This window comes from Telopea speciosissima, chromosome 9 (assembly GCF_018873765.1).
Source record: "Telopea speciosissima isolate NSW1024214 ecotype Mountain lineage chromosome 9, Tspe_v1, whole genome shotgun sequence".
Lineage (NCBI taxonomy): Eukaryota > Viridiplantae > Streptophyta > Magnoliopsida > Proteales > Proteaceae > Telopea > Telopea speciosissima.
In genome coordinates this window covers 32547649-32570920 of record NC_057924.1, presented here as the reverse complement: position 1 = coordinate 32570920, position 23272 = coordinate 32547649, and the positions used below count along the sequence as shown (strand labels likewise).

The following is a 23272-nucleotide window of genomic DNA, read 5'->3' as shown; positions in this document are numbered from 1 at the left end:
ATCAAATGCTACGGCCCTTACCAACAGGGGAGAGGTGTTGGATAACCCGTGGTAGGTTCGAAGGGACGATTCTGGGATGTCATTCACTGTTCCACATCCGGTTTCGAACACTACAGGAATGGGAATAAACAGTAGGGTTAACGAGGGATGTGTATCATACGCTCGGGTGACCGGCTTGTCCCGGTTTGTGTTTGGACGAGTAGCAGTTATACCCCATGAATCTTAGTACTGATGCCAGAAGCATACTTAGTTTTAGGTCATTCATCATGGACTATTTGCATTTACTTGTGTGTTTCCCTTGCTGGGCTCAGTGGAGCTCACCCCTATGGTTAACCTTATTTTTCAGATGACTCTACTACTACTACTGGTGTTTCTCTAGGAGCTACCTCCGCTTTGGATCCTCCTACTGGTGTTGGAGTTAAGGCTCCGTTGTATGAGGTGCACGATGCCTCGTGCTCATGTGATGACTGCACTTTCTCTTGACGTGGCCTGACAGGTCTAGGCTATCTCCCCGCCCCCACTCTTTTGTGTTTATACATCACTTTTGTATACTTTAGTATGATATAGAGCTTGTACACTTTTGTCTTGGGTTACTGGTGAGAACTGTACAATGTAACTCAAGTTTCAGTTATACATATAAATGAATTATCACTTAGTTCTCTTTATTATTGATCTTATTCTTATTATTTAAACTCTTCCGCTGCGTTTAAATTATTGTATTGTGATAATTGTTGTGAATAGGGTACTGCACTTGAGATCCTTGGGATTGGTTGGATGTCGGATGGCATCCAATCACACTAGACCCTTATTAACCGGACCAGGGTGTGACAAAACCAGCATCGATAGGCCTGACAGTCGTTCTGGTGATGTAGCCAGAGAGACCACGGGAACCAATAGCAAACAAGCAAGATAAAGACCACAATAGATAATTGCTGCCATTTAGTTTGACGGGACTGGCAGGAAAAGGATGGAAATCACGTTGCGATGTGTCATCGGGACCATAGGAAGCTGATGTAATCTCGGAATTGTCAGGCATAGTGGTTGGTTAAAAAAAATTACTCCAGAACAAAGAGAAAAAAATTCTCCAAGAAATATTTTAATGCATGGGGAGGCAAACAAACATCCTTTGGTGGGAGACAACTCACCACCAAGGGTGGGAAATAAAAACAGGCGAGACCCCCACGAGAGGGTCGTTGGAGGGCTGGTTGGCGAGGCGGAAGAGAGGAGGTGGTTGGCGGAAGGTAGAGGCTGGAGTAGTGGGAGGCGGTGGGAAGGCTAGGGCGAAATCACGAGAGAAGAAAAAAAGGAAAAAAATTTTAATTTCCAGATTCCCGGATGATTTTTAGCTCTGATGACATGTTGAATTCCGTGAATACTGGCTTGAGTCAGAGTGACTACAACCATTCTTTATTAATAATATGAGAAGGAACATTCTAGAATAGATACAAAGACAATTGTACCCTTGTACCCTTGAACCCATATTACAACAATTAGAAATGGGGTCAAAGCATTAATACCCTTTTTTAGTACAAGAGTAACCAAGAAACAGACATTTAATGGATCGAGGAGATAGTTTATCAATGGAGGGATGAAGAATGAGCACAAAACACACAACCAAAAATATTTGGTGGAGAGGAAAATAAAGGACGATCAGGATAACAGGTAGAAAAAGAAACTTTATTATATAAAACTGAGGATGGCATACGATTAATAAGATAACAAGCAGTAAGGACAGCATCACACCAAAACGTTTGGGGACATACATGTGGAATATAATGAATCGGGCAACCTCTAATAAGTGCCCATTTTTTGCGTTCAGCCACACCATTTTGTTGTGGAGTGTACGAACAACTAGTTTGGTGAATAAGACCATGGGTGAGGCAAAAATCAGAAATTTCAATTTGGGTGTACTCAAGGGCATTATCAGAACGAAAAAATTTTATGGATGTACCAAATTGATTCTTTATTTCTTAATAAAAAATTCTAAATACAGTAAAATTGAGTACAGTCTGTTAACAGATAAACTCAAGTGGATCAAGAATAATCATCCACAAAACTAACAAAGTAAGAAACTCCTAACCTATTAGGAACTCGACACCGAACCTAAATGTCAAAATGAACTAAAGAAAACAATGAAGAGCTCCTATGTAAAGTACGGGCAGGAAAGGATGCACAGTGATGTTTGCCTAGTTCGCAAGCTTCACATTCAAGATGAGATGTGGACTTGCAACTAAGGAACATTAATTGGAGTTTAGGTATGGATGGGTGACCAAGGCGTAGATGCCATTGCATAGAGGATGGTATGGTAGTGGATGTAGCACCAATGGAAGGTCCGCTACCATCTAGGCAATACAGCCAATCGTGCTCAAGCACTCCACCAATCATCTTCCTTGTCTGAAGGTCTTGAAAGACGCAATAAGAAGGATAAAAACTTAAAAAGTGACAAAACAATAAAGAGACTTAGTAAGTTGATTAACAGATAAAAGATTTAAAGGTAATTTAAGAATATGAAGAATAGGAGAAAAAGTCATAGTGGATGTTGGAGAAACAGTTCCATGACCAATTACCTTAGTAGAGGATCCATCAGCAAGGATAATGTTGGAAGAGGTTTGAACAAAATTTATGGAAGAAAATAAACTTGACTTACCAGTCATGTGACAGGAAGCACCCGAATCAATAAACCATGAAGTAGAAGGGAAAAAAGGCAACATTACCTTTATAGGCTAGAGTGGTGGTAGAGGTGGAGGCAGATGCAGCTTCAAGTTGTTGGAGGCATTTAATTAGCTGGTTGTAATCATCACGAGACACAGCTGGTTGTAATCATCACGAGACACAGCTGGTTGTAACCTGACAAAATATGCTTTCGGTGTCACCTCGGGAAAGTTCCTCAGGTACATGGTATCTCAACGAGGAATAGAGGTGAATCCATCAAAGATACAAGCAATACAGGACATGGCACCGCCAGGAACGGTGTGGAGGTACAAAGATTGAACGGGAGAATAGCGGCTCTGGCAAGATTGATGTCGAGATCGGGGGATAAGTGCCTACCGTCCCTTAAGACACTAAAGAACCACAAGACCCTTAAAGACTTCTCCTCTACCGAGGAATGCTACCAAGCCTTCAAAAAACTGAAGGAATATCTCACTAGCCAGCCCCTACTAGTACGACCCGAGCCTGAAGGAGAGTTGTTGATCTACCTAGCCACTTCGGCCGTGGCAGTCAGTGTCTTCCTGATAAAAGAGGAAGAAAGATAGCAAAGACTGGTCTACTATGTGAGCCACGTACTCCTAGATGCTGAAATGAGGTACCCAAAGATCGAGAAACTGGCCTTTGCATTGGTGATTGCGGACAGAAAGCTGAGGCCCTACTTCCAAGCTCACCGGATCACGATGCTAACTAACCAACTTTTTAAGAAGGTGATGCACAAGCCTGATGTCTCGGGTCGGCTGATTGCGTGGGCGGTCGAGTTGAGTGAGTACCAGATCGAGTACTGGCCGAGAACAGCCATAAAGGGCCAAGCTCTAGCCAACTTCATAGTCGAGTGCACCTTGTCTAAGAATGAGCAAGAAACTAAAGAAGAAGAAGTCGAACCTGAAAAACAAGCAAAGGCCCCGTGGACAATGTTCGTGGAAGGTTCGAGCAACTCGGCAGGGAGTGGGGCAGGTTTCATGCTGACCAGCCCCGAGGGGTTTAAGATCCAGTATGCCTTACGATTCATTTTCCCGGCATCCAAGAATGAAGCCAAGTACGAGGCATTATTGGCAAGACTCAGAATTGCCCGAGCCATACAAATTGAAGGCTTGACAGTATGGAGCGACTCACAGCTCGTAGTCAACCAAGTGAACGGGGAGTACAGAGCTAAAGATGACCGAATGCTAGCTTACCTTGATAAAGCTCGGGTCATGATCGCGCAGTTCGGTACCTTTGAAATGCAAAGAGTACCAGGCGGAGAACGCAGTAGCATACGCGTTGTCTAGACTCTCCACAGACGACCTATCCCAATTAAACTGGGCAGTATATGTCAAAAGGTTGCGAGAGCCGTCTCATCAAGAAAAAGAGGTCGCCCAGATAGATGCCAAACCAAGTTGGATGGATCCCATAATCAGCCAACTTAGAGATGACATCCTTCCAGAAGACTGAGCCGAAGCCAGAAAAGTAAGAGAGTGGGCAGCAAAGTATACATTGATCGAAGGACAGCTGTACAAGAGGTCAATCACCGCCCTGTCACTAAAATGCCTCGGTCCTAAGCAAGCCTAATACGCTATGGCTACGGTACATAAGGGCATATGTGAGAGCCATATGGGAGGACATGCAATGGCATCCAAGATACTCCGCCAAGGATTCTACTGGCCGAGGATGTAGGAAGAAGCGATAGAATATATCAAGATCTGTGAGCAATGTCAGAAGTTCTCCTCCATCCCACACCAGCCAACAACCAAATTGAACTCAATCCTTAGCCCCATACCGTTCACCATGTGGAGAATGGATATCCTCGATGATTTTGTCTCAGCTTCTGGAGGAAAGAAATACCTGGTGGTAGCCATTGATTACTTTGCCAAATAGGTCGAGGTTGAAACCTTGGCAAAGATAACAGGGAAACAAATGGAAAAACTTTTCAAGGACAAAATTATCTATCAGTTCGGAGTGCCACGTGTGCTCGTCACAGGCAACGGCAAGCAATTTGACAATCCGGCCTTCAAACAATTTTGCCATCAGTATCACATCGACTTCTAACCAGTTTCAATAGCATATCCACAAGCAAACGGTCAAGTTGAGGTCACAAACCGAACACTACTAAGCGGCATCAAGAGAAGACTCACTGAGGCAAAAGGAAGGTGGGTCGACGAACTACTAAGTATACTCTGGTCGTACCGAACGACAGTTCGTATGCCCACAGGGGAGAGTCCGTTCCGATTGACATACGGAACCGAAGGCTTAGCACCAGTTGAAGTACTCACCGCATTACACAGTGTATTGCACTTCAATGAAAGAACATACCAAGACGGGCTCAAAGCTAACCTTAACTTCTTTGATGAAGTATGAGAAAAGGCACTGATGAGGAATGTGGCGTATCAATAAAGGACGGCTTGGTATTTCAACTTGAAAGTCACGGAGAGGTTGTTCAGGCCAAGAGACTTAGTCCTCAGGAAGGCGAAAGCTTCTCAACCGAGGAAAGAAAGGAAGTTATCAGCTAAGAAAATATGGCCCAACACGTATCGCTTGAAGACTCCGGGGGGCAACAAGATACCCTAGCCATGAAACTCCGAGAATTTGAAAAAATTTTACCAGTAGCGATCCAGTTATGTAATTTTGATCATCTTAATAACGTCTGAAGTTCGAAGTTCCTCCAAATTCTCAAGCAAAAGACTGATCCTAAAGGTCGGCACAAAAGCCCTGAATAAGGCATGAAAGACCGACCCTAGAGGTCGGCACCAAAGCCCTTGGAAAAATAAGGCCCGAAAAACCGACCCTAAAGTTCGGCACAAAAGCCCTTAATAAGGTATGAAAGACCTTCTTTAGAGGTTGGCATCAAAGCCCTTGCAAAATTAAGGCACAAAAGACCAACCCTAGAGGTCGACAGCAAAGCCCTTGGAAAAATAAGGCACGAAAAAACCGACCCTAGAGGTCGATACTAAAAACGCATGAGTAGGATACACAGAAGATCAACTTTAGCAGATCGGCACATCAATTAGTTTAAATACAAAGGCAAACCAAGTCATTACACCAAGTGCATCCAAAAGTTCTTTACATAAAACAGGGTCGGCTCACCCCACAACTTGCCTCAAGATAAAAAAAAATTTTAAAAAAAAGAGAAGGGAGAGTTCGGTTGACATCAGAGCTAGGCAAAGGACACAGGTCGGGTCGGCAAAGAATGACAAGCTTGACAAGAAGTCCGATCCGGCCAAAGAAGAGAAGCTCGACGAGAAGAGGAGACAAGGAGGCATGGTACCAAACAATGATAAGAGGTTGTCCTTACTCGTAGCCACTGCATTGAAAGTGCCTTGATCAGGTATGGGCGGGATCATCAACGTTCGGGTTCGAAGCAGCGTCTGCAGTCTCCTAAAGATCATCAGTACGGCCCGGGTATGGATCATCGACACAGCCCTGGTCCACTTCGGGTCCATCCTCAACACGCCCATCTGCAATGACCGTAGTTGTGGCCTAGGGAGGAAAATAAGCATCAAACTCCGAGAAGTTGAACCTTGGATCCTTCACAAGGACAAACTTTACCGTGTCATCAATGTCGAAGCCATATGTCCCTTCTTTGTATTTATAGATCAAGATTGTAAAGTCCATGGCTTCTTGAAATCCTCCACGGCTTGGACCCGAACAGCATTAAGGTCGGCCTCAGTCTTCGCTTTGAGCTCTTGCAAGTCCTTCTCAAGAACAGCGATCCATCCGACAGCAGAAAGAGCTTCGATCTCCAGAGTGTCCTTCCTCTCGGTGAGGACCCTCACTGCCTCCTCCATATCTGCCACCTTGTTGACCATCCCGTTCTTCTCCTCGACCATAGCCAACAATTGCTCCTCCAACTTGGCACGGGTGCCTTTGCCCTTGTAGTACTTGAAGCAGTACTTCTCAAACCGAATGGCCGACTCCACGACCTTAAATAAGACCTGGAAACACAAAACCAGACATCAGTGTAACGACAATAATGACCGAAGAAAAGCAAGAAAGTGAACAGCATTTACCACAGCCATCTCTCGATAAAGGAAGTCTGCCAATTCGATGTTCGGCAACTGGGACAGCAGCTCCCTATCTACCAGAAGTTGAGCCTTGTCCAGCCACTCCCGCGCCATATTCGAATCCCTAAGGGCTGAGACGCCCTCGTAGATGTGCTAGTCGGGGACGAGAGGGGGGGTTTCTCTTTATCCTTTTCTCCCTCGAGGATGTCGGCCTCCACCTCAACAGTGATGACCTCTTTTCCCCAGGCGGTGGGGTCGGTTGGCAGGGGGGCATCGTTTTTCTGTTTAGTTCTGAAGGAAAGGTCCCCAGCCTCGTGGCCTTCCCTCTCGTTTCTCTTTGAGCCGCTCTCCACGGCAGGAGGTCGCCTTTGAGAAGACGGACCATGCTCGGTCGCATGACCCTTCCCTTTATTCTGACCCTCGGAAGGGCCCGCCTTGTCCATCTGGGGCTGTCAGAGCTTTATGTCGGTTTGCTCTTTCTTCGGCAGCTTTCTTCTTCTTCTCGGCGGCAGCGGTCCTGAACCGAGTCCGATCTAGCTGATTATTCACTGAAAAGGAAAGAACAAAATCAATACCCGGAGATGAACAAGAATAATAAATCAAAACAAGTTGTCCCCCCGAGCCGAAGATACTCACTCGGACCCAAGCTTAGCCTCTAGAGAAGCAGTAACTCCTCGTCCTAGAGCCTTCTGACGTCAAAAGGCAGCCCTTCCCGACATCAGTTTACTGACACCTTGTCGGCCTGGCTCAGCTCTAGCAGTCGGTTCACATACTTCAGGCAGATGTCTTTCCATTCCAACCTGAAAGGGGTTATTCTCGATCCTTGCAAAGAAGAACCAGTCCTTCCATTTTTTGACCAAGCTAGGCATGTGCTCAAAAAATTGGAAATTCTTTAGAGACTCCTTTAAGTTGCGAAGGAGAAGTAATACCACCCTCCGACCGACCTCTTCAAAATTAAAAAGTAAGAGAAAAGGGCAATGATAACAGGTTGGCCCAACCTCCCGAAGATAATCTTTCATGAATTCGCCAACAACTGACCAGGCGAGAGGTGGTAATGATCCAAAATCAGGACGGGGAATTACTGAGCCGGGAGACATAGGCCGCATATAAAGGACATCTCATAGAGGCAAACCTCGCCCTCCCGAAAATAACAAGCCTTGTCAATTTTGGTCGAGGTGCAAAGTTCCACCTCGTGCGGAAAGAATCCTAAGGACCACTAGAGCTCGGTCGTCAAGGACACTCTCGAAAGTGTTCAAGTCGGAAGTGATGTCCTCAATTACAACTGAGCCCTCAAACTCATTACCATCATCGACCTCCTCAAAATCTTGGGCGGGGCCAACATCTGTGTCACTTCCTTCGAGGGCGTGTGCTAAGTGCGGACCAGCAGCTTCGATTAGCCCAATAGAAGACTCGGCCAGATGGCCAAGAGGTCTGGGAACAGCAAGATCCTCGGATCGAGCCTGTAAGGGGACCTAATCATCGGACTAGGTTTTGTCCGAATCTCTTGAACCTGCATCTACATTCGAGCCGGAGCCCTCACTCATCCCAAGGAGGTCCTACGGTCGAGAGTAGGCCCCTGATAAGAATTATTAAACAACATTGAAAGAGAGAACTTACTGTTCGGATCGATGAGCTCAAGACTTTCTTAAGACGAGGATGATCAACTTACACAACCCCAACACCGAACAGAAATCTAGAGTCGAGCCGAGGATCAGAGCTACTTTGCAACAAGGAAGGTAGGAGAGCAAAAACGAGAAATGAAGGAAAAGGTTCTCCTATTTATAGGTAAAGAGAGAAGGTGAAACGACAAAGATCAACGGTCAAGGATCGTCAAAATGGACGGTTATGATTACGCGACGGATGAACTGCCCGAGAAGCCATAATGACTTAGTACCACGCGTTGCTCGGAATGTGAACCATCATGTCTTTTCAAAGAATGATGATAGGACATTAATGAGTGATTGTCTCGAGAACCTGCGCCCTCCTTTAAGTGGTTAACGCAAGTAAAGGATCCGGGCACTACTCACCTGGAATCCGTCTGCACCAACAACAAGGATGACCCGAGCATTAATGATTGACACGGATGAGAGCGATACGATCCAAGCCGACCACAAGTAAAGTTGACTCCAGCAACCACCCCCACATATCCCAGGAATGGCACCTAACGGCTCAGTAACTAATGCCCCATGACTTCGCCCACGGAGGCGTAACGCACAGGGTTCTTATCCAAACACCCGGTAGAGTCTCCACACAGTCTTAGATTACGCCCAGGAGTCTTCATTAGCGGGGACACTCCAATTACCACCGGGACTCTTCCTCTAAGGTCTATAAATACCTAGGTAACCTCCACTACTCACTATCTGAATTCGTCCTTTACAATCCGTTGCTAAGAGCGCTGACTTAAGCATCAGAGTGTCCTCTGCCGGTCAGCCCGGTCACTCTTGTGCTAACTACTTTCTGTGCAAGACCGACCCAAGGAGGTCGACCACTCCAGTTTTTTACGTAAAAGTTTGTATTGTGAATAGGATACAGAAACCGTGGGCCTAGGAGGGGATTTATAGTAATATCAAACTAATTACAACAAACTTAAGTTATGAAGTATATGCTAATACCCAAAACACCCCTCACTAACTAAGACTAACAAATAGAACAACATAACGCATAACCGAGACTATCACTTAACAGCTCTAACTCAATCTTTAAATAAATGGTTGGAGAAACTACTAATGTCACACCCTAAAGGTCAAACTCCCAGTGCATCACCCAGAGATACAGAACCCATGTTCTAATGAATTTTAGGGAAATATTAACTTAACCACAGCCCCACCAAGCATGCAAAACAGGGCCAAAGGTTTCAGCTCATGTTTGGCTCAGTCTGGGTGCTTGTACCTAGCTCTGTGGGGCCCACTTGGGTACCCAAGGTATACATAATTATGGTCAGATGTGAGGAGGGGTATTTTGGTCATTTTCCACCTCCTTACACTGTTTATAGTCCATACGTGGAGGTCCCCAAACTCAGATTTACAAAACAGTCCACTTTAATTCTCTGGGTGATGTCTCTGGGTGATGCATCGCCCAGTGCCGGTAGAACATGGGTTTTCAAGCTCTAAATCTGGTTTTTGCAGCTGGGTTGGCCCCAAATCGATCATGGATGATCTCAGGGGGTTGTAACACTTGAATAAAGTTGAATGGGATGGAATTAAAGGAGTTAAGGTTTGGTTAACCATTTAGGTGTTGGTTTAGGTTCAGATATCACAGAGATCAATCAAGCATGGCTGAAATTAAGCATGCAACTACCTGGATTGCTGTAATTCATATGGGAACAGACCATAATACCTATTACAGCAGCAACCCTAAGCTATAACATCCTAAATTTAGCATGCATGTAGGGATCCAAGTCTCTAGCTCACCATTTACATAGTATACATACATATTGAGTATGAAACATCTATCTATCATGGCTGAAAGCAAAAATAATGGTCTAACAGATTTATATCTAGCCTAGATAATGAACAAAACATGGATTACAGAACATGCATGGATGATCCATGGCTATACAAAGCTTCTACATGCTAAATCCTAAGCAAACACACAGAGACAAGGCCACAGAGATCAAGTTTCAGAGGTAAAACACAAAATACAGAAGTGAAATAGGCTGAGAGGACTGTTCTAAGTTCAAACCCAGATACCTAAGCTGTGGAGAATTCGATCCCAAGCTCCAAGCTCACAATCCCTTCTTCTTTCCTCTTCCTTCTCTTCCTTCTCTTCCTTCTCCTTCCTTCTCCCTCTCTTTCTTTCTTTCTCTTTTTCCTCTCTAATGCTAGGAACAGTAGGGAAAACGAAATTAGGGCTGGACCCTCCTATTTATAGGCCAGGCTTCACTAAGGCCTATTTGGTGCTGCTGTCCCAAGCTCAAAATACATTTTTAAGCTAATTGTCCTTCATTCTAGCTACCTAAGTGGGGTCCACATGATTCCAAAGGTATGAGGTGGTCCCTCAGATTTCCCTCAACCTATGGAGGATGTTCGTGGCCAATATGGGTGGTCCCCACACATCTGCTGATGAAAAATCGCATTTTCCCACTCTGGGTGATGTTGTGCATCGCCCAGAGAATTCATTTGCAGAATTGTTTGGATTGAAATGAAATTTCAGTTCATTTAGAGACATAATTGGATCATGGTTCCTTCTAAGAAAATGAAGCTCTATGAATCTAGTTTCTAGCAAAATTGGAATCGAAGGAAATGCAGATTGGATGATGAAGTTATGTTATTTTTATTACTCAAGGGTCAATCTGTTAAGACAGCAGAATACGACTTTGACAGCAACTTGAACTAAACTTTTAACAAACTTAGAGACAGAACTAGGTAACGGTGTCTTCTAATAAAATGCAGCCCTACGAGTCTAGTTTCCAACAAAATTGAAACCAACACAAATGAAGTTCGGGTGGTGGAGTTATATCACTTTAACTAAGAGAAGGTCAATCTGTAAATTAGCAGAATTTGTCATTTATGTTGGGATTTAAGATGTATGTATGGAATTGGGTTCTCATCATCAAATCAATCATGCAAATTGATGTTTGGATTTAAAAATGCTTTATCTAAAACATATAAGCTGATGAGGGCCATCATCAGTTTAACCTAGAACTAGGATTCAGTCCAAGGGTCCTAGAATCAAGGTATGGCACCTTCCTTAGCCTGTACATTTGGTGGTGAGCTGTACAGTCACAAGGAGTTGGTGTTTGCCTTCTTAATGGTATGTAGGTCCTCACCGATGGGCTACCTCATTAAGTTCAACCTCGGGTGCAATGCACCACAGTATACTGGTAGCTTTGACCTCGGATTCTGGGCTTTCAACAAAAATTCCAATTAGCCCGTATTTTTGGGCAGGGGTTTTACAACTAACCTATCAAACATAAAAGAAATATTATAGAGAAAAATCAGTCTCACTGATTTATAAATCGCGGAGAATATTCCATATAATTTTCTTAATGGTATTTCCAAAGAGTGGTAGATGGCTCACCAAGTCGACATCCAGACCTAGCATCCTTCTTGCTTTCTCTTCATTCCTGACCTGAAAGGTTTACAGTTGAGAATTAAAACTTTACAAAAGTGGAAATCAGTTGCTCTATCAAAAAGTTGATAAACCGATACTCTCCCCCTTTCTAGTTCCCTCTAACTCATCCCTATGTTTTCTTTCCCAAAACAAGTCATGAGCTATGATCAACAGAACAACCAAATATCAGAAAGGCAAGAAAACAATACCAATACTCGGACTGGCAACCCTTTCTTGCGTAAGATATCAACTACTCTCCTCCCAACACCTCCGGTGGCTCCAGCTACCAGGATGACATCGGAAGTCCCCATTGGCTTCAGTGGTTCACTGGCTGTTGTGCTTGATAGTTTCTCAATCAGAAACTCAAAGAACTTCACACATAAAAGGTTAATGAAAGCATCAGCAACCTGAACAATGGAAATAATTAATGAAATGTTAAGTAAAAAACAAAACTATGAAACGTAATAATCAACCTTAGCAGGAGATGGAGGCCCATTGAAAAAGTATAATGTTTTCAAAAATCTACCGAAGTCCCAACCTTGTCTTCCAGCTTCTGCAACTATGGACCCTCTATATGTTTTCAAAGATAAAGGTGTAATTTGCCTGTAAAATGGCTGCACTCTGCCATTAAGTTGAAGAAAGTGTTTAGAATGTGAGGAAGACAGCAGCCCCTGATGTAAATTGTTCTTAGAATACCTCCTACCAACAGGTGATGAAGAAAACCCCTGCAATACGAATTGATTCAGTAATCCAACACAACAATGACTACGAGATCCAGGTCAACATGACAGTGAAGTTTCCAGAACTGTTTTTCATACTAAAGGTAAATCGGTAGCAAAAGTTCTTGAAACCATGCAGGAGCTCACTGACTTAGGACCTATCCTCACCACTTAAAAGTTAACCCATTATCTTTTTGTTGAATAATGTATACCAGAATACCGTGGGGGTATTCTGGTCTTTTTGATATTTTATTTATGCTTTATTTATGTACTTTCGAACAAGGGTAGAATTGTAATTACGGATGTGACACTGTTCACGTGAACAGTATCGTGAATAGTGTTTCCCTTTGTAATCTCTTTCATTATTATTATAAATAGAGAGCTTGACTGATCTCATTGATCATTCAAGCCATTCAGTTCAATTGTGTATTGTTAACATGGCATCAGAGCCACTTCTGATCTAAAGTTACAAAACACTTCCCCCCTCTCCCACCCCATCGTTTCTCTCTTCTCCTGTCTTTCTCAGCTTCTTCTTCTTCTCCTTTTTTTCTGTTTTTTTACACTGCTTAAGGGGCAGCACTAATGAGGTGATCGAATGATCTAGTTGCTGCCCTCCGTCTACCTCAATCAATGCTATAAGGTTTTTTTCTTCTCTGCGATAGCTGCTGGCCCTGTTTTTCTTCGGCCATTTTTTGGAGAATCTCCCCCTTGAAGATCAGGTCTCATTCCTAATGGAGATTGGTTGTTCGCATTGGAGGTTCCATTCTAGCAGCTCTGGACAGCTTCTATTGCAAGTCTACTTCACATATTGAAGCCCCTTTCCTCTATCAATCTCAACTTCAAGGTTTTTTCAAAATCCTGAAACTCAACGATTTTAGGGTTAGGGTTCTCCCCTTTTGCTGATTTTTTTAGGGGAGTTTTATACACACCAAAGGACCACTCGACCAGCATATCAGCCCCATCCTTGGAGTTTTGCTGCCAAATCTCAGATTTCCAATTTCTGGTTCAATTTTTTGTTGGCTTTCTCTATTGATTACCTACAAGTATGCCTGGGTCAGATATTACCACAGCTACCTCTGGAGAAGAAGGTCAGGCCAGGACTGAATTCCTCCCTTGCGCTGCTGCAATTAAATTGGATGGTTCCAATTACTTGATGTGGGCCAGATCTCTTTCTCTAACTGTGGCTGGAAGAGGACTCACTGGCCATCTTACTGGCACCTCTGTTCAGCCCCTTAATGAAGACCCTCTTCGGGCTCGTTGGACTGCTAATGATGCGATGGTTATGTCATTCGTATTGAACTCTATGCACTCTAATATCTCTGGTCAGTATCTTCTCCTTGACACAGCTACACAAATTTGGGCTGCTGCCATGGAAATGTTTGAACAGTTGGGGAATGACGCTCAAGTTTATGAGCTTCGTAAGCCCCTCCATACCACTACACAGAAAGAATTGTCTATCTCTAAGTACTATGCTGCCCTCAAGAGTCTATGGCAACAATTGAATCACTACTCTCGGTTTCAGCCCTCCACGGTTGCGGACATTGCTGCCTATCGCAAATATGTGGACCAGATTCGTACCTATGATTTTTTGGCTGGACTTAATGCTGAATATGATCCAATTCGGGTTCAAGTTCTTGGTCGGGTACCTTTTCCAACCTTGGAGCAGGCCTTTGCTTTTGTTCACACTGAAGAAACTCGTAGGGCTGCAATGTTACTCACCCCTACGGTTGAAAGATCAGCCTTACAGGCTGCTGGTTCTACTCCTATTCCTTCATCTGAGGGTAATGCTTCGGCTATTTCAGCAAAGAAGCCTGTCAAGTGTGAACATTGCAACAAACCATATCACACTAAGGCTACTCGCTGGAAATTACATGGGAATCCTGCTGATTTTGAGGCCAAACGTGGTCGTGGTAAAACTAGAAACAAGGCTAATCACACTAAAAGTGTAGCTACAGCCCCCACTACTAAAGGTGGCCTCTCCCAGGAAGAATTACAAGCTTTCCGGCGTATGTTACAAACTTCTGCTGCCTCTATTACATCTGCTCCTGCCAGTTACTCTACTCCATCAGGTTCCCTGCCCGTTCAGGTATCTTTTTTGCTGGTCATTGTGCTTCAGTTGTCTCCACTCCATGGATTATAGACTCCAGTGCCACTGATCACATGACAAGTTCTTCTAACCTTTTCCATACCTATTCTCCTACTTCAGGCAAGGATAAAGTCAAAGTGGCTGATGGATCCCTCTCATCAGTATCCGGGAAAGGATCCATCAGCTGCTCCTCTTCCCTTAACTTGTCTTCTGTTTTGCATATTCCTAAATTCACTGCTAATCTTCTCTCAATTAGTAGTATTACCAAACATCTGAATTGCAAAGTAACTTTTTTTCCAAATCATTGTGTTTTTCAGGAACTGGACTCAGGGAAAACGATTGGATCGGGTAGTATGCACGGTGGATTGTACCTGCTTGATGATGGACTTCCTCTTTCAAGAGTGATACCTTCTTCATTATGTCAACCATCTTCATTCTCCTCTGAGTTACACCAATGGCATTCTAGATTAGGACACCCCCCCTTAGGAACTTTATCTCCTTTATTTCCATCCTTAGTTAAGAATTGTAATAAGGAAGAGTTTTTTTGTGAGGCTTGTGTCTTGGCCAAACAGACACATTCAAATTATCCTATTTCTAATAAAAGATGTTCTTCCCTATTCAATTTGATTCATACTGATGTGTGGGGTCCTAGTCGTAAGGTTTCTATTTCTGGTCATCAATGGTTTGTCACTTTCATAAATTGTTATTCTAGGTTCACTTGGGTCTATATGATGCACACAAAAGCTGAAGTTTTTTCCTGTTTTCAGCACTTTCACAAAATGGTTCAAACCCAATTTGATGTCACTCTCAAAGTCTTGAAAAGTGACAATGGGACAGAGTATATAGAAGGTCAGTTCCAAAAATACCTAGCTGTCCATGGCATTTTACATCAGACCAGTTGTGTTGATACTCCAGCCTAGAATTGTGTGACTGAGAGGAAAAATCGCCATCTTTTGAAGGTGGCTAGAGCACTTATGTTTGCTCGAACTGTTCCCTCCTATTGGGAGGATGTTGTCCTTACTGTAGCCTATTTAATTAATAGGCAGCCCTCTCGGGTACTTGGTTCCAAGTCCCCTGTCGAGCTTCTACACGGCTCTTCCTTTTTTATTGTTCCCCCTAGGTATTTTGGCTGTCTGTTATGCTAGGGATACTAAATCCCTTGGTAAACTTGAGCCCCGTAGTCTCTGCTGCATTTTCTTGGGTAACTCTACCACCTAAAAGGGGTACAAATGCTATTACCCTCCTGCCTGACGTGCCATGGGGAGTATGGATGTTTTCTTTCATAAGACTCTCTCCTATTATTCGTCCCCACCTCTTCAGGGGGAGAGTGTTAGTGAAGATGTACCGACCATAGAACCTCCCCTTCCATATGTTCAGAATGAGTCTATTCCTGTTCCTCCTATTCCTAATCCTCCCTCTGCCTCAGGAGGAGAGGTTCCTATATAGGGGGAGACCATTACAGATAATGTTGACATTCCTATTCAGGGGAGACAACTCCAATCCAGAAAATCATTAGTGAATTTCAGAGGAGGATTAATGATTCTAATGTGCAAACTTATGCAAGAAAACATAAGCAGCTTCAATCCACTGCAGCACTAGTACCCATTCAGTTGCCAAACCTGGATCCAGAACCTACTTCTCCACCCGGTAATACTTCTTCGCTTGATCTACCTATTGTCGTTCACAAAGGTGTCAGGGCTTGCACTAAGCATCCTATATCCCATGTTGTTTCCTATGACTCCCTTTCTCCATCTTTTTGTGCTTTTGTTTCTTCTCTTTCTTCTGTTCGCATTCCTAACAATTGGCAGGAAGCTCTATCAGATGGATAGTGGAAGGCAGCAATGATGGAAGAAATGGAAGCCTTGAAAAAAAAAATGACACATCGGAGCTTGTGGTTCCTCCACCAGGGAAAAGGACTGTTGGATGTAAGTGGGTGTTTGTATTGAAACAGAAGGTGGATGGCACTATGGATAGATATAAGGCACGACTCAAGGCAAAGGGGTTCACCCAAACATACGGGATTGATTACCAGGAGACCTTTGCCCCTGTTGCAAAGCTGAATACTATTCGAGTTTTGCTATCTTGTGCAATCAATCTTGGATGGGATTTACAGCAGTTGGATGTGAAGAATGCTTTCCTAAATGGAAAACTGGATGAGGAGGTGTATATGGACATCCACCAGGGTTCTCTTGTGACAAAAACCAAGGCAAAGTGTGTAAATTGAAGCATGCACTTTATGGGCAGAAGCAGTCACCTAGAGTATGGTTTGGCCGGTTTCACAAGGCCATGGTTTCTGTGGGCTACAAGCAGAGTAATGCTGATCACACTCTCTTTATAAAGAGGGTTGGTGAAAAACTCACTATTCTTATAGTCTACATTGATGACATTATGGTTACTGGCAATGATGGCGATAAGATCAGCCGTTTGAAGACATTTCTTGGGCAAGAGTTTGAGATTAAAGATCTAGGAAAGCTACGGTACTTTCTTGGGATTGAAGTTGTCAGATCTTCTAAGGGTATTTTTCTCTCCCAAAGGAAGTATGTACTAGATTTATTGGCTGAAACTGGTTTGTTAGGATGTCACCCTTCAGATACTCCTATGGATGCTAATGTTCGTCTCAAAGAAAAGGAGGGTGTACCTGTTGATAAAGGCCGATACCAAAGACTAGTGGGGAAGTTGATTTTGCCGTGAGTACTGTGAGTCAATTTATGCATGATCCCCACCCTTTTCATATGGAAACTGTTCTTCGTATGCTTTACTACTTGAAGTCAGCTCCTGAAAAAGGCATTTTCTTGTCTCCTCATGGTCACCTACAGATAGAGGCATACAATGATATTGATTGGGCTGGTTCTACAAATCGCAAGTCTATCTCTAGGTATTGTTCTTTTGTAGGTAACAACCTTATCACTTGGCGTAGCAAGAAGCAAAATGTGGTGGCTCGCTCTAATGCTGAAGCAGAATTCCGTGCTATAGTACTAGACATTTGTGAGTTACTTTGGTTGAAAGGTTTGCTACAAGATCTTGGTGTTCCTATTCATCTTCTTATGTTATTGTACTGTGACAACAAGGCTGCAATCAGCATTGCACATAACCCCGTACAGCATGATCGCACCAAACATGTTGAAGAAGATAGACATTTCATCAAGGAAAATTTGAAAGAATGGCTGATTTGTGTTCCCTTTGTGAAGTCTGCAAATCAGCTTGCTGATATTTTCACCAAGGGATTGTCTGGAAAGTTGTTCCATCATAATCTAGTCAAGTTGGGCATGATTGACATATTTACTCCAACTTGAGGGGGAGTGTTGAATAATGTATACCAGAATATCGTTGGGGTATTGATCTTTTTGGTATTTTATTTATGCTTTATTTATGTACTTTTGAACAAGCGTAGAATTGTAATTATGGTTGTGACATTGTTCACGTGAACAGTGTCGTGAACAATGTCGTGTATAGTGTTTCCCTTTGTAATCTCTTTCATTATTATTATAAATAGAGAGCTTGACTGATCTCATTGATCATTCAAGTCATTCAGTCCAATTGTGTTTTGTTAACACTTTTTTTTTTTTGTAATGAATGAAAAATATATTAACGAAGCACCGAGAAACTTTCCCCCCAAAAAAATAAAAGGGGAAAGAACAAGGAAAAAAACAAGGAGAAAGCTCAACAACAAAACAACGGACTAACCTACAGCTAGCCTAAACAAGCTGAAGGGAAACCACACAAAAAAGGAACAAAGGACATAATCAAACTCAAACAAGCAATCATCTGTATATAAAGTTGACCTTCTTCCCATTAGGATTATAGGGAGTCAGATTATCAATTGGAACATCCTGTGCCAACTCCTATTGGGGATCTAGATGTGTCAACGAAGTTTGCAACGGACCTCCCAATACAGTCATCTCAACATCCATTGAATCGACTTCATCTAACAAAACGTGGTGGCCATTAAGATCAATATAGATGGTGCCTCCCTCTTCCATGAACCCATCTTTATCCACCAATTCTATCCCCATAGAACACTTATTAGAAAAACCTTCATCCGTGGGTACCACAAGGGATGAAGAGTTAGTGTTGCCACCTGGTCCCTCCTCAATGGTTACATGATGATTCTTCCCTTTCTTACCCTTTCTTTTCTTTCCCTTAGAAGAAGATTTACCCTTTACTTTGCCACCTTGTTTCCTCCTAGCAGGGACCTTCAATGGAGGAGAAGCCAGAGGCGACTCAGACGTCGCAGAAATAAGAATCAGCGACAGCAAAGGCAACCTATCTGGAGGAGAGGTGTTAGAGTTGGAGTTCTTCAACTCGGCACCGCAAATTAGGTCGTTGAGGGCACCACGCGCAAGGATGTACCTTGGATCAGCAATAGGTGAATGTGGTTCTACTTTCTCAATGTGGAACTCACTGGCCGCGGCTAGCTCAATCCCGCTTGTGGACACAATAGGGCCCAACTCAACATACAACTCAAGACCCAATTCCTGGGCAAAGGTGTCATAGCTCAAAAGAGGTCCAACTATTTGACGAAGACATACCCCAACCTATCGGTCAAAGCCGACTTGATCAGACACGCCAGGCTGCTGCACGACAGACTTGCCAAGCACGCCACTACCTGCTTCACTTGTCTCCACGACATCCAAAGAAGGGAACCGATTACCTTCACCAAGGAGATAATGGATGGCAATAGTGACATGTGAAACAGCCTTTTCACTATGGGAAAAAACAACTGCCACCTCATCCGTGATGGCTGGGCCCACCACCTCTGGCCCTCTCTTCGTTACTAATCCCCTAGGCTCCTCTCTCTCTCAACCAGCTCCCACCGCTGCAATTTCACCGTCAGCAATAAAGCCAGACCAAGCCGGAGCAGTAGAAAGGCTAGAGCATCCAATCGCCCTTTGGTCGGAGTCCCTCAAAAAATAATCCAAAGGATCCCCCCTTCTCCCAACAGTACCTCTAGAAGGGCATCTTCTCCTCTAAGACTGAGCTTGCTAAAACCCATTCTCCACCAATGTTTCATTCTCCCTAAGATGGGCTCCAAGATGAGGAACATGAGAATCATTCTGATGATGGGCCTTCGATGCACATTGGCTGTCTCCATGGTCAAACAAAAGGCACACAAAGCACCTCGGGGGACTCCATTCAAAATCAACTTTCTGGCCCCCTCCTCCTTCCACCATGATTTCAATAGACTTAGGCAACTCTACCTTTGCCGAGACCTCCACACAAAGCCTAGAATAGGACAGCCGCCCCGTAGTCTTCGTCCATTTGTCAGTAAAGAGAGAAACACCGAGAGTGCTACCTATAATGCTCAAGGCTGCCTCTGTCCAAAGGTGGAACGGCAGATGCGGAAGGTTTACCCACAACAGCATGGATTCCAACGAAATTCTAGTCAAACAGGATTGAGGAGTCCACGGCCTCAACACCACAGGACGCCTAAGGACAGACCACACTCCCCCTTCCATTACCCTGAACTTGTCCTCCTCAGATGAGAACCTAAACACAAAAACCCCAGAATCGAGTAGAGAGACATCCACCGTTCTAGAGCATCTCCACTGACGAAGCAAAGCCCTTCTCCCCATGAATCCCATTAGGGTGTTGCTCCAAAGATCTAGTTCCGCCTCTACAACAGCCGCTGGGCAGAGTGCCAACGGCCTGCCGTCAACGCACGCTGACTGTACAAACTGGAGCTTGAGACCCTCCGCTTGACCAGAGCCCAGAGAGAACAGGGCAGCCCACTCACCTTGCGTCCCAGGGGCCACCTCAGGCTGACTGAACCGGCCTGCAGGAACATGAGGGTCCCCCACACTCGACCTCGACAAAGACACACCGACACCCAACTCCTCAGAACCTCTGCAGGACGCAAGAGCTCCCTCGTCAAGCAAAGGCAAACCCCCTTCACACTTCCACCCAAACCCATTTCCAAAACCACCACTATCCTCTGCCATTCACACTCTTTTTTCAGATCAACCTGTTTCTTACTTGACTACCCAAATTAAATTTTAAAAAAATACAAATAGGTTACAGAGTTTTGCCAGCTCCTCAATAACTTGAAGAGACTCAAATGAGTTGTGACTTTTCTTTTGGCCATGTTAAGGACTCTTGCAAGGGCAGGTCAATAATCATCTAAAAAGATAGTTGAAGTGTGGGACAATTATTTGACGATATCAAACCATATACAATCATTCAGAATTTGCCGAGTACTTAAAAGATAAGAGGCATTGTTGAAGAACAAAATACTCAAGCTGTCATGTACAATCATCAGATAATATAGTTGAATTGGTTTCCACTACACCCTGTTCAACCTAACCTCCGTCTACACAAACAAACCCAATTGGATAATCCGACCCACCACAAGAACACAAAACGAAACCTATGTTTTCCATGTCTCATCTTAAACAATATGCTTCAGGGAAGAATTCTGAACTGCTGTTTGTATTGAAACATCACAAATCATAAACTATTCACGAACAAAGGGCATTAATGAAGAAAAGGATCAAAGAACCCGTGTTTTATACAGTTACCTCTGTATCACTTCCCAGATAAGAAATACGATGGCAGCTCAAAATTAAAGACATTTGAGACGTAAAATGGTAAAAGGAGATTTGGGATTACCTGAAGGTTGAGAATGGTTGAAGAAGACGACGTTGATAGCTTGGTAGAATAGCAGCACTCCATTTTCCGGATAACACCTGAACTTGAGTAACACAATGGAAGAAATAAGCGTACGGGAAGACGAGTGGTCTTGATTTTTTAAATTGCGGGAAAATAATAAGGACCACAAAATCGCGGAAATGTTAAGACGTATCACCCACTAGAATGCACTTGCACCGCCACCGTGCCCATCCGGTACACGAACCTGGCGACGCTATGCATGACTTGAGCTCGGACCATTGGATGTCCGAACTGCCACATGTTGGCATCTTCACCTAGCACTGTCGCACTTCGAGCTTTAGAAAATTTCAGAGGATAATTTTCCACCATGCAAAGGCATTTGGGTCGAATTTAAGTATCAATTTTGAGATTTTTTCTTTTTGGGAAAAGCAACTCCAATGTGTGGGCGTGTATGGGGCTGTGTCTGGGCAGTACATGTCCACATACAACACCAGCTGCTCCTTTTAATTTTTGGGAAAAGGAACTCCTATGTGTGGGCGTGTACAAGGCTATGTTTGGGCGCAGGTACGTGTCCACATATGGCATAGGTTACTCCTTTGTTTTTTTTTGAAAAAATATATATATTTGTAAGGCAAAAGATTCTGTGCACAGAGGTGTACCATGCACGGTCCAACTCAGACCATGGGATGGGATAATATAGGGTCGAAATGACCAAACACCTCCTATTTAACGCATTGTCACCTACCCCCTTATATGGTCGTGCATGAAACGCCCTCCATATTTAATGATCAAAATTTTTGTATTATTTTTTTTGACAAAAGATCATTATCTAGGTCTGTAACTCTTGCACCAGTGCATGGGCCAACGAGAGTGCACACGGAGGCATAAACATAGATGCCCTTTTTTTGTTTTCATGAGGGCAGGGTGGTACTTTCACATGCTTCTGTGCGCTTCTGTCTAGGTACAGGAGCCATGCCAATCACGCAACCAAGTAGCGTTCTTTTTTTCCTATCTTTTTATAAAAGGTTCGATTAATTAGGGAGATACTCTTCTTTTTTTTTTTGGGAGGGGTAAACAAGGAAAAACTCAATTCAATAACCAACTCTAATAAATTTGTTGAAATAGCCGATTTGTATTGTACCATGTAGAATGTTGATGTGGCAATTAAGTCCATTAGATAAATAACGCATAAACCATTAAAATTGGAGTATAACCTAACCAAGAGTGGTTTGGCTTCTCTCCGATCATAAGGAGGATTGGTCAAACAAAACAAGGAACCGTCCATAGTTGGTCCATAGTCCTCCAACAAGCTCCACACCAAACCTTAGTCATCCAAAAGATGTCTTACGTATCCGATCCGACAAGGTTGCCCCCTCAGTCCTTATCTCTTCATTTCTGCAATGGAAGTTTTATCCAGACTTCTATAGGCATGCAGAGATCTGAATATGGTTTAAAGCTATCAAATTGGCTCGACATGCCCTTGAAATATATCTCACTTGTTTTTTGCATATTATACCTTTATTTTTTTTTTCCGTACCACATTAGATGATAATTTTACAATTAAATCTATCCTTGATCTCTTATCTGATTTATCTAGTTAATATGTTAATTTGGATAAAAGTGGAATTTGCTTCAGTCACAATGTTACTGCTGAGGATCGGAGAAGATTCTCCAATATTCTTGGAATTAAAGAGATGTCTCAGTCGGCAGTCTACTTGGGTACAAACCTTTTCCATTTTAGATCCGAGTCATAAAGTCTTCATCACATTGTTCAAAGAGTCAAAAATAGATTATCTTGCTCAAAAGCTAACCTTTATTGTATCCAGGGCATAAGATTCTTACACAATCTGTATTATCTGCTATTCTTAACTATCTTATGTCTTCTTTTGTTTTTCCTATTAAAATTTGTCAATCAATTGATTATGTTTGTCTAAGATTTTGGAATGGAGACATGAAAGGAGCTCACAAAAGCCACCTCATATCTTGGGACACAATTTGCTCTTGAGGATTGGGCCATCGGAAGGCTGCTACTCAAAACAATGCTCTCCTTCTTAAAATGGGTTGGAGACTTCTAAATGATTCTCATTCATTATGGGCCTAATGCTTGCTAGTGATTTACGCCC

At 43.4% G+C, this 23272-nt stretch overlaps 1 protein-coding gene across 4 annotated transcripts in view; it reads right to left on the bottom strand.

Annotated features, from left to right (window-relative positions):
* The window catches only part of LOC122639771 (protein HIGH CHLOROPHYLL FLUORESCENCE PHENOTYPE 173, chloroplastic), a 91013-nt gene extending 69721 nt beyond the window's left edge, over positions 1 to 21292 (bottom strand). For all 4 annotated transcript variants that reach the window (XM_043832724.1, XM_043832725.1, XM_043832726.1 and 1 more), the window contains exons 1-4: positions 21150 to 21292; positions 12212 to 12463; positions 11948 to 12109; positions 11706 to 11756 (exon numbers count right to left, since the gene is read on the bottom strand). In XM_043832724.1, coding sequence (XP_043688659.1) covers positions 11706 to 11756; positions 11948 to 12109; positions 12212 to 12463; positions 21150 to 21212 — 528 coding nt within the window. In that variant the 5' untranslated portion in view covers positions 21213 to 21292. The remainder of the gene's footprint in view (positions 1 to 11705; positions 11757 to 11947; positions 12110 to 12211; positions 12464 to 21149) is intronic.
* Positions 21293 to 23272: the final 1980 nt, after the last annotated feature.